The 11,881-nt window shown below is 32.3% G+C and overlaps 1 protein-coding gene across 1 annotated transcript; it reads left to right on the top strand.

The window, feature by feature from the left end:
• Positions 1–678: 678 nt before the first annotated feature.
• LOC145660836 (uncharacterized) lies at positions 679–11,108 on the top strand. Its single transcript, XM_081726257.1, has 4 exons — positions 679–712; positions 1,529–1,636; positions 10,294–10,434; positions 10,999–11,108. The coding sequence occupies exons 1-4, from the start codon at positions 679–681 to the stop codon at positions 11,106–11,108; spliced, it is 393 nt and encodes a 130-aa protein (XP_081582383.1).
• The last annotated feature ends 773 nt before the right edge of the window (positions 11,109–11,881 follow it).

Below are 11,881 nucleotides of genomic sequence, written 5' to 3'. Positions count from 1 at the left end.
TACATGACAATACGGATCTCATAATAGTATATCTTCCATAAAGGACATGAGAGGGCTACTGTCACTGATTTCCAGTCTCTCTTAGTAGGAGACTAATATTTTAAATCGTGATTTATAGAAACCAACATTTTTGGTTATGCCTGTATATAACGCACATCAATATACAATGTAATGCATGTTATAATGCATAAGATGATGACAAAAAAATAAGCAAAATGCGTTTATTTCAAAGTCTTTCCTGAATTAGAAAACGTTATAAGCAACATGAAGGGCACGATATTCGACACATCCGCCTGCAAGATTATCTAACCTTGTTACGAAGCAAACTACGTATTTAAAGTTGTAAGTAATAAATAAAATTTCACATAAATATTTATTCTTTAACATTTTTGCAAAATATGATATTTTTATATTGTAAAACTTTGTCCCATGTAGGTTACAGGAAGAGCGTTAATAAAAAGAGCGTCCTGAATCGACTCACACTACCGTCCTTTATTATAAAATTTCCACTATAAAAAGTATTTTTAAAAAATTACTGCAAAAATAATCTCTCCAAGTTTGCAAGGTTAGTTGCAGGTAGTCTTTGACCGTAAGGTGGCAGACAGGATCTCTACAGAGCCCCATAGCAGGCTAAGCAGAGTGGACTGAGGGACCTAGTGCTCCGTAGCAAGCAGAGGGATGGGTAGTGACCAACAAAACTCTGTAGCAGGTTGTGAGGCTGAGGTTAGGATTCCCAGACAGCTCCGTAGTAGGCTAAGTCAGGAGATACGATAGGCGTAGTTCTGTAGCAGAAAACTGGTACAGAATTGCCGTCGTCCAGCCAATTTATAGAGGTCCTTGGGTGGCTGTGGCGCTGCTGCTCCGTTGACATCGTCTGCTCCGTGATAGGGGCCAAAAGCCTGTCGTCTGCTGGTGACAGTAGATCCATCTGGTGTATGGAATCCTCTTGCTAAACCACGTGGTGCTGTATGTAAACAAGCACTGGCGTGTAGGATTGTTTATACACAACAATATTTGCGACATTACAATACGCTTCTCTCACGAACATTTATTGTAATATTTACGTTGATAACACTATAGTTTACACGGATGAGAATGTGTATTACGACAAACGTCAGTCCTATTGCTCCCTCGCTATATCGACGAATATGTGGACGAATATGAAAATGTGCAAGTTTCAACAATGACTCTAGTGAAAAAGTAAATTCAGTTTTTATTGGAAGGATACAAACACATCCTTAAAAATAATACATTTCAGATTCTAGAACAGTAAAACAACTAGATTATCGGAATAAATTTCTGGAATATATATTTGAGATTACTAGTAAAAAGGATTAGATATTGCAGGAATATTTAATTTTATTTACTTGCAGTAATTTTATATTAATTTTTTCTTCTTAGAAAATTCCATTTATATTTTAGTTCTTTCAGTACTAAGTTAACACTTTTTTGTGATGAACCAACTCATCACTACAGCATACGTTAACAATAGAGGAGTTTCAAGTATTTATATATTTATTTCTTATAGTTATCGGCGCCTTCTTTGTGTTCGTCCTTGATCCTAGAATTTCTTATGGGTTGAATATTTCCTATCCTCAAGCAAAACATTATATAACTGAAAAAGCCGCAAATGAGGGTAAGTTAAGTTTTATTTTAAAAAGTACAACTTATATATTTTAGAAGATTTGAAATTTGTTGACAGTGTATTAGATTGAACTGATTAATGTTATTTATTGGGGACGTCAATAAGATTGCAAGATAATAGCAATGGTCAATACGTTCTGTCCATTGACAATTCAAAACAACTTTCCCTAAATCTAACGTTAGTTAAAAGTTACGTTAGAAATAAAGTTTAAAGCGAAGTAAATTGCAAAGCGAACGTCAAAATGCCGAATGAATAAATATCAAAATGTAAGTTATATAATCAGAAAATAAATCAAAAAAATTATAACTGTATCACATATTAGAAAGAAGAATAAATTCTCATAACGCCTTAACATGTTTTCCAATCTGAAGAAAAAGGTGAAATAATTATTACTAGACAAAGTGTTATCCCTTTAAACCTGATTGAGAATTTTATGTAGTCCTAAGCGCTCTCTCACGTATACGTGCTTTAGATATCGTATACATAAAAAATAAAAATCACGTGAGTCTTGTAGCGCAATGGAGAAACCAGGCAAAATAAGTTTCAAGTAAATCCTGCTCAAGTAAATCGACACTACTAAATAGCAAATGTATTAAATTACTAATACATTCACTTCCTAAATCATTATAATTTGTTGCTTGTTATAGGGCCTAAACCAAATGTATATCCCCTAAGAAGATTACCCTTAAAATCTTCTAAACCATCTATCTAATTTGATTGAGAATATTTAAGAGGGTCTTAAAGTAGAAACAATATAACAGTTAAGTACTCCTATAGAATACTGAAGACTTCATCTAATATATTTCAAAACAACACAACTACCTCCTAAATTCATATCTACATAATTTGTGTTTCGAAACTTCGGGTATAGTACATTCACCCAAGTACATGTACATCAGTTATCTTTTCGAATACACGGAAGTACACAACATTTCACATAAGGCTATAGATATTAAGAAAATACCTTCCAAAAACATATGTACCAAATATGCTTCCTGAATGTTGAGACACCTGGACCAGATATACAAAGTCTCCAGATCTTGATGAAATTACTCTGCATAAATTAATAAATTTACTGTGCATAAAATAATTCATTCGAAGTTGGTTTCGACTAAATATAAATATCTCACATAAAAAACTATCACCTTCTTTTATTTTTAAAATGACAAATTTAACGAGTGGTATATGTACCCATGTAAATATTTGGGAGTTACACATCAATGCATTCATGTCTTATGAAGAATTATCCCCTGAACTTGTCCATATGACCTAAGAATACATCAAAGAGGATATATTTATCAATATCCTACCTCAATACTAAAATCACTAGGAAATGTGATTAATAAAATTTGATAAATGGTACCATATTCTTATAGAACCAAGAAGTGCTTTACATTCTATACTACGTTTAACTAAGCTTGTATCTACTGAATTTGATGAGAACTTTATGGGGGTATTGTGAACTAGATAGTATAAAACAGTTACATAAGCCTATGGATAACATAAGGCTTAATTTAAAATGCTTAAAGTTAAATATTAGCACATTTTAAATTCATATTTAAATAAATAAAATAAAACATTGAATTTTAAAAAAGCAGGAGGACAATGCAATCATTAGTCACTTCACTTTTCTAATGAACAAGATTGCCTCAGAAGTCTTCATCTAGGACTATTACAATCAATAATAGTACCTTCTGAATTCAGATTTAGAATAAAATGGTACCTGGTCCAAATATAGTAGGATCTAGACCTTAGTGAAATTATTGTATTCATTACTGAAAGAAACATCCCATAGAAACAATTACACATTTTTATTATTAAACATTCAAAATTTAAGGAATAGTATAATGTATGAATGAATAATTTTGAACACATTTATTAAGCTTCCCTTCCACTAAGAAATAAAATAAAACCGTGTTTAATACACATTGTGATATGTTTCTATTAAACCACATCTTAACGGATAAGAGAATAGAACATCAATCAAGTGATAAAATCCTATTACTTACATACATTTTTTTTTAGCAATTTTTGACTAAGAAAGGGGACAAGTTATACCATTGAAATTTACAGTACATCACACCTCTCCAGAAATGAACAAGTTCTGTACCATACGATCATACATTGTTCAAGGATGTAATCATAAGAAAACAAATTAATATAATTACCTACCACCTGATAAATGGTGCTAGGCAATCAATTTACATATTCTTATCACATTATCGTGTCTGGTAAAGAGACATCAACAACATGAGCGCAATTCCAATTTCAAAATGTATATGTATTATTATCGATAATATGAAAGAATAAAAGTGAAACGTAACAAGATTAATTAAGTTGATTGCCTGAAAAATTTAACAAGTAATAATTCAAACCGATGAACGTCTGTTAGGCAGAGGTACAGAAGTGAGACAGAGAGAGGGAAAGAGAGAAAAGGGGAAAAAGAAAAAAGAACAAGAAAAGGGAGCACATATACAAGTATGGAATATAACGTATTAAAACAGAATCTAACAATATAAAGTTCATAGCAGATATTGCATTTTTACACTTCGAACGTGAATAAAACATACTGAATTATAGGAGGGAAACGAATTTTGTGTCAAATTAATATAAATAAAAATTTTTCTTGTATTATCCAAAAAATATATCATTTTCTAGTCATATCTTATGACATATCTGTTCTAAATATATCCACTCTCGATTGACTTTTGCGAATATAACGTTCTAATTCGAACAGATAGTATAAACACGCCAGAGCTGAAACGGTTTATATCGTCAGTGTGTGATGTGGGTTAGGTTATGTACTGCCACTAGGTCCATAATTCGCACCTGTACTGACCTGGTGATTTGATTGAAATTCGATAACCCAGAGAACAAAGAAGAGAGTTTCCGTATTTCCTTGGGTTTAAACAGTGTTTCTTTTAAATGTGACCAGGACAGGAGATGTAATCAGCAGAACACGAAACATATGAGGCTGAAATTCCCAGTTTTTGACATATTCTAGACAGGGTTATTCGAGTCAAGTTTTGGACAAGAATGCTTCTCTTTGGGCAAGAATAAGACACCAGGACATCAAAATTGGCTCGGTCTCAACTCTGGACAAAGAGAGAGAGACAGAGAGAGAGAGGGAGAGAGAGAGTGACAGAGAGAGAGAGAGAGAGAGAGAGAGAGAGAGAGAGAAAGCAAGAAATAAGCTACCACGATAAAGATGACTAGGGATAATGAGAGTGCGAGAGAAAGACAAATATGACTATGAAAGCTACGTATCATTACACTGTTTGCAGCCACTATTTTATGTGCAAAAGATACTACCTGGAGGAGTATCAAATCGAAATTTTCCATTTGCAAGTCCGGCGTGATATCGATACTCCACAAATTACTCTGCCCAAAAATTGTTTAACAAATGGTATAGTATTTCTCTGTAAGGCTAAGAATATGAACAGTGGATAATAAGATCAATGACGTGTTTCGAACTCTCCTGGTAATTCTCATAGTTGTTATTTGCTCTTTCCCAACCAACATTCGTAAATCGAATCCCTAGTAATACATTTGTTTGCTTCCACATTCTAAGGTATAGCTTCTTTGGTATGAGAAATCACTCTTCGATTCTTCATCATAAGTATGTAAGAATTTTTTAGCTTGAATAGGTATCGAATCTATGTTCACTAGATGTGTTACTCGTAAACCTAACACGTTACGCCTACACTATCTTGCGACCTAAAACTATAAGCGAAATATCACTGAATTCAGCCTTGGTCTCTGCAACGCATCGGGTTCTTCCTGTAAAGTAATTTGCAAAAAAGTGCACGCTAAAATCAATTTATTTGATGACCTGGAGACAAATTACTATCCAATAAACAAACTAAATAACATACAATCTAGGACAAATGACAGAAATAATAGCACAATATACAGTAATTTCGCCATGCAAGGTGAAAAGTACGTTTATAATAATAATAATAATAATGTTAATAATAATAATAATAATAATAATAATAATAATAATAATAATAATAATAATAATAATAATAATAATAATAATAATAATTATAATATAAATGTTCACCTTAACTGTATAGTTGTCACTTAAACGAACAATAATATAAATCTGCTTCTATACTTGCGAAGCCACGCACATGTAGATTACACCATGTAAATCTGGGGAACGATTCTTTGGAGATTAGGTTCTTGTCCCATTTTCTCTTTCGTTGACAGAAAAGCCACATATATGGTGTTTATCTACCATAAAGTTCATACGACATGAGAAAGGATCGATCTTACGAATATATAAGAGTCGGGAGCAGTATTACACATGTTATTGTCCAACATTCTTTTGTGCAGCATTACATAAAATATTTGTTTACATCTTGGTGCGCGTGGAAATGTGTTCGAGTCCGTTGGGGACTATTGAACATAGTGGTTCTTAACACTTTTAGCCAAAATTGTGATTCCCGTCATTAGAACTCAACTGTTCGTTTTCGTCTTTCGTGGCAAATTATTATTTATAATGTTTCGTACTCGTATGAACGAAAATATATCTTACGCTATCTACTTGGTTTATCATAATGTATTTCGGATCAACTCATTCAGTGAACACCACCAAATTTGTAACTGAAGTACGAGCAAACAAAGCATGTGTGATAAAATGATGACATTATTCTGTGTGTGTCTCAGAGCTCTTCAAACTCAGTATTTAATTTGACCACCAAGATTGGTATCATTTTGAAAGTGACTTATGATTTTTCCAAGCATCCTCAATATATTCGGATAGTCCTGAAAAAATATAAAATCAAAACGCTACTTCTATTTTATTCTTGAATTTCTGGAAACAAAACTTTATAATGTTCCTTTTTTAATATATAAATTTCATATTTAGATCTGTACCCCCTTTTCTTCTTCTTCTTATTTCCTTTTCTCCCCGTCTCTTACATCTGCGCCTCTGTCTAGAATATATCCATCAATTTTAATTGTCCATTGTGTGTGTGTTTATGTTTCTCCCTCCATCAACTTATGCATCTTATTTAGTCTCGCTTTTATTCTTTTATATTATCGATGCTAATACATGTTTATATTTTGAAATTAGAACCGCGTTCATGTTATTTGCTGATTTTGCTATAGAAGAGACGAAGGGACTATATAGAGGAGATGTCTTTACCAGACACAATAATGAGATACTTACATAGTCCCAAGGAAGGTCCATTACGATTGGCATCCATACAGTTTTTAACATCTCGTCGTTCTACTGATAATAAGCACTTAAATTTATAAACATTAAGCACAGTTAGTACACTATATGTACAAGTTAAAATTGCTATCTTTAAATTCCGTTCATTTATTTTGAACCTGAATTTTTAACCACTATGTCCTTCCTGGGTCTTCATTATGGTGTAAACTTATCCGCAAAATATTCATAGATTTCTTCTTCTTGTGAAAAAATTGGTTAATAATCATAAAATATTTAATCCTTCCATCCCAGCTAAGGATTTGTAATTGCCAAACTTTCGCCTTATTTACAGTTTAGTATGCAAAAAAACATTTATAAAAATTTTCAGGTTATATGCATCATAATTTGAGAGATCTGCCAAATGACAATATATAATACGTGTAATACGTTGAGTCAGATAGTAAAACAATACAGCCTTATTATCCCTTACGATAAATATTTCGCAAACGTCCGTCTTACCTACAGCCTATTGTGCAGGAGGAACCTTTCAGGAAATTTCAAGGTTCTATGTACAATAGTTTCGGAGATCTTTTTATAAGTGAATTACTTAGTCAATGGAGTTGCTCTTCACTTATATTACTAAAGCGGTTTTTCGGATCCATCACATTTTTATGATTTCCTAGAGTTATTGTAAAATATACTTGACATTGAGAAATGTTCACAGAGCACCAAAATATATATATATATTATTCTTTGTGATATTTTGAAACATTAATATCTAGAAAATCGATCTACTATTAAATAAACTCTAAGCCACTTTCTTTTACTGGAGCTTGAAGCACATTTTCCAGATACAAGAAATTAAAGACTAAAAATTTATGAAAGAAAACAATCTGAAGCTTTATTGTAACAATATATCTGTGTCTAGAATCATGCTTATGAGAAGTAGTCGTAGAATAATATCATAGGAATATCATTTGAAGTGTTAAAGGAAATATCTTAATAACGAAACCATAATTGCTCAGTTACTGCGCATGGTATCCATAATCATAACTCTCAACTTATTTTTCACAGTAGTTTTCCACTTCAAGTTTTTCATCTATCATCTCGAGTCCTGGCACTAACAAGTCCACATTTTCTTTTTGTAAATATTTCTTGAAATATGGTGATTGTTGATGCCATCTAATTAACACTATTAGTAATAAACACAGGTGGGAGGTACATAAATGTTACAAAGCAGTTTCTACTACGATGCAAGCCTCAGAATAGAAGCAGAAAAATAAAAACCAGAGGTGCACATTTGTTCACTTATGCACGGAAAAGGATATCATTTCGAATTCAGACGGGAGGAAACTGACCAGCTTACTTCTTCTGTATTACCCTAGTAGTTTGCCTACCTAATATCCAGGATTTTAAGATTTCCTCCTGGAGAATTACCTAAACAGGACATCTACTCTGGGATCAACGATATGTCCTGGAATGGACTTCACCCTGAAATTACTGGTTCTGGCACCTTTGAATCGACAAAAAGATACAGCAAACATCTGGTGCAGTCACTTGAAATGGGGAAAAGTTATTAATTTTCATCGTAACTGGAAGGTTAATATCAGTACTAATATCTATTATGAAACTATATTATTGAAGATCCAAAATTCTCGAATTCTGTAGTTACGATATTAAGCATTTTTAACATCAGAAGTTCCAAATTTCTTTATTTCGTAATTTTCATGGCCACGATTTTTAAATGCCATCTTTCCTAGAATCTGAATGCCAGATCAACATTCTGGTATTGCACATTCCGAAATTTTTGTGTGAATTTATCCGATTCTGGAGATCCGACCTTAGGAAATTCCGAGGCAAAATTTCCAAATTTCGAAATTTCATAGTATGTAGATTCCGTAATTTCGAAATTCCGAGGTATCGTAATACGGAGTCCGGAATAAAGATTTTAATTCCAAAATATTCCTCAATTTCGCAACTGCTACTTCCTACTATATAAACATTCGGTTATATATAATGAGGACATAACTAAAATACGCTTTGCAGACAAGTTTTACCAGACAAGACACTTAACGGAATAGAACACATAAATTTCACAATATCAATGCGATACATTTTAACTATTATCGTTATTCTTTGGGTGCTCAGATCGAAATTTCCAATACTTCACAGGTGTGAAGCCAGAATGTCTTATACTTGTAGGAAACAATTTCGAACAGATACTTATGAACAACTATATTTCCTCTTCGACTTAAACGCTTAAAACAATTAACTTGTGTATGTAACATAAATAACCGTTTTCAACATGAAAACAATATTATCAATGATAATAACAGAAAATATTATAAACCAACTGAAGTTTTTATGTTAATATTTGCAAAGAAAACAAATAATGTTAATTCATGTGCATCTATGATCTGTAACAAACTAAGACGTAGATGACGTACATGACATAGATAAATAGGTTTCATCTTATGAATTTCCTAAGCAGCTACAACACTAGCTGCTCTCTGTTACAGATGATGAACTAATCTGCATTTGTATAGTACCATATAATGTTAGAAAGATATATATATATATATATATATATATATATATATATATATATATATATATATATATATATATATATTGTTTTAGAGGTAATAGGAAGTGGAGATAACAGCACTGTATATTGTGTTAGCAATATCAACGAAGAAAAGTTGATTTGGCAGAAATCAAGTAACATTACATATTAGTAGTCGCATCTTCTTTCTTCGATTTTCCATCTTGATAGTATAAAGTTCTATTGATATACCATCCGAAAGTCAATTTTTAAATAATATAATCACAATATACAGGGTGTTTCAAAACAACACGGAAAACGTTTGGGAGATGGTTCCTGACACCAAGATAAGACGAAAAGTATAGAGCTACCAGGGTGCACAAATGCTTCCTTTTGGAGTTATAAGCTGCTGAAGACATGAAAAATGAACTTTAAATATGCACAGCTCCAATACTATAGGATTTACAGTAGTCGAGTGAAGACTTCACTTAAGAACTAGTATGTGCTCTATCCAAATATCCATGTTTCAGAATCATGCGGTGTTTCCACAACAATTTTTATACAGGTAGTTCTGAGTACTTCAAATTATGTGCCCATAGCCAAATATAAAAGTTGTTCCGGAAATAACTTAGGATTCTGAAGCATGTAATTTTTGGTAGGGAACATATTAGTTCCTAAGTGAACAATTAATCTGACTACAAAAGATCCCATATTTTGGGAGATATGGACCTGGAAACTTTATTTTTTCATGTTTGCGAGAGCCTATAACTCCGAAAGGAAGCATTTATGCACGCAAGTTGATCTATACTTTTTGTCTTATTTTGGTGGAAGGAATCACCTTTCAAACGTTGTCAGTGTTATTTTGAAACACCCTGTATATGTAGTAATTAAATGTATTTCCCACAACTTTGCTAATTTAAGCATATTTTTTAATTCCAGGTTTGCTACAAGCTTGCAATAATATAGAATGTGATTTGGAGAGAGAAGTCTGTGTAAGAGAATACTTTCCTGTTTGTGAAGAAATGGACAATCCTCTCAGGGTGTTATGGGGATGCAAGGATATCAAAACAGACGAGGAAGGTTATTATAAAATTAATTTTTATACTATTCCAAACATACACAATAATGAAGGAAGAAAAATTTTCAACAGATGAATTTATTTTGAATCCATGCACGTGGTTTTCCACACTCCTTAATACCCCGTCAATAAGTGTGTATAATTAAGTTACCTTGGTTTACTTCGCTATCTTTACTACACACCCCAATCTATTGTTATTCAGTTGCAAGGTATGTTCATAATAATTTATCTTTTGCCTGCCATATAATATTTAATTTCATCCAGATCCATAATTTACGAACATGTTCTCTAGAGTGGAAAGTATAAGAGGTGTTTTCCTTATGTTACACATTTTGATTGCCGATATGTGATGTTTAGTTTAACACTTTGAGCATCAGACTGATATCAATTATACAATTCTATGCTAAGAAAAGACCTGAAAACCTCACCAAAGCAGTGATTATTCCTTATTGTAACTAATTCTTCTGTACCTAATATATATATATATATATATATATATATATATATATATATATATATATATATATATATATATATATATATATATATATATTTCTTTTTTATAGATAGCCCAATATTTCCATGTCGAGGTGAATGCTCAGAGACAGAAGTATGTGTGACTAATTCTCCAGTTAAACCAGGTAGTGGGGAATGTAGGCCACTTAAAAGTACGTAAAACGCATTTTCAATTCAATATATAGGACAGGTGTAAGACTGAAAAAATGTGAATAACATCAAATCACTAAATTATATGTGTGGTACGACTGAAATGTGTGGAATAAATACGAAAAAGAATGCAGCGAAGTGGAGGGTTACTTCTACACAGTGGATTTTCATTCGAATACCAGAGATCTCCATCAGATATATTCTTGTAACACATTATCAAATTGACCAAAAGAGCAAGGTTAATATGAATAAAAATTGATACTGAAGTAGCGTAACAGTCGATACTACTACTACTACTACTACTAGTACTACTACTACTACTACTACTACTACTACTACTACTACTACTAATAATAATAATAATAATAATAATAATAATAATAATAATACCATTTCCTTAGTCTCACGTATGATTACAATCTGTACTGATATAACAGCTGTGTATATGTTAGTAAATTCTTTCTCATTCTCACAATAGAATTTGAAGTGATCATAAAAGTTTTCCGCAGTTTGAACTGTTTGTGCGAACAAACCATATAGAATTATATCAAGACCACCTAGGGCTGCCATTCATCGTGGAAAATCCGGTAACACCGAGATCTGCGTTCCGACATCCCGAAAATATTTCTCGGGACACTTAAATGTTCCGGATTTCAGCAAAGAAGAAAGGAACGGGATATTACAGTTTGGTTTTCACAGGATTAGGTATAGAATTATTTTCTTAACAGAAATAAACTAAAAATTCAACGAAGGAAATTCTTTGAAGGTAACAAACGCCGCCAG

The sequence above is a fragment of the Thermobia domestica genome, chromosome 9 (assembly GCF_964235325.1).
Source record: "Thermobia domestica chromosome 9, izTheDome1.hap1.1, whole genome shotgun sequence".
In the NCBI taxonomy this organism is placed as follows: Eukaryota; Metazoa; Arthropoda; class Insecta; order Zygentoma; family Lepismatidae; genus Thermobia; species Thermobia domestica.
This window is presented reverse-complemented; position numbering and strand designations above follow the sequence as displayed.

Excerpts from the sequence above, each read along its gene's own strand:
- LOC145660836 (XM_081726257.1), top strand. The coding sequence starts at position 679 with ATGGGTAGTGACCAACAAAACTCTGTAGCAGGTT. Across the intron at positions 713-1,528 it reads ACAAAACTCTGTAGCAGGTT|TTATCGGCGCCTTCTTTGTG; the intron begins GTGAGGCTGAGG and ends TATTTCTTATAG. Across the intron at positions 10,435-10,998 it reads TATCAAAACAGACGAGGAAG|ATAGCCCAATATTTCCATGT; the intron begins GTTATTATAAAA and ends TCTTTTTTATAG.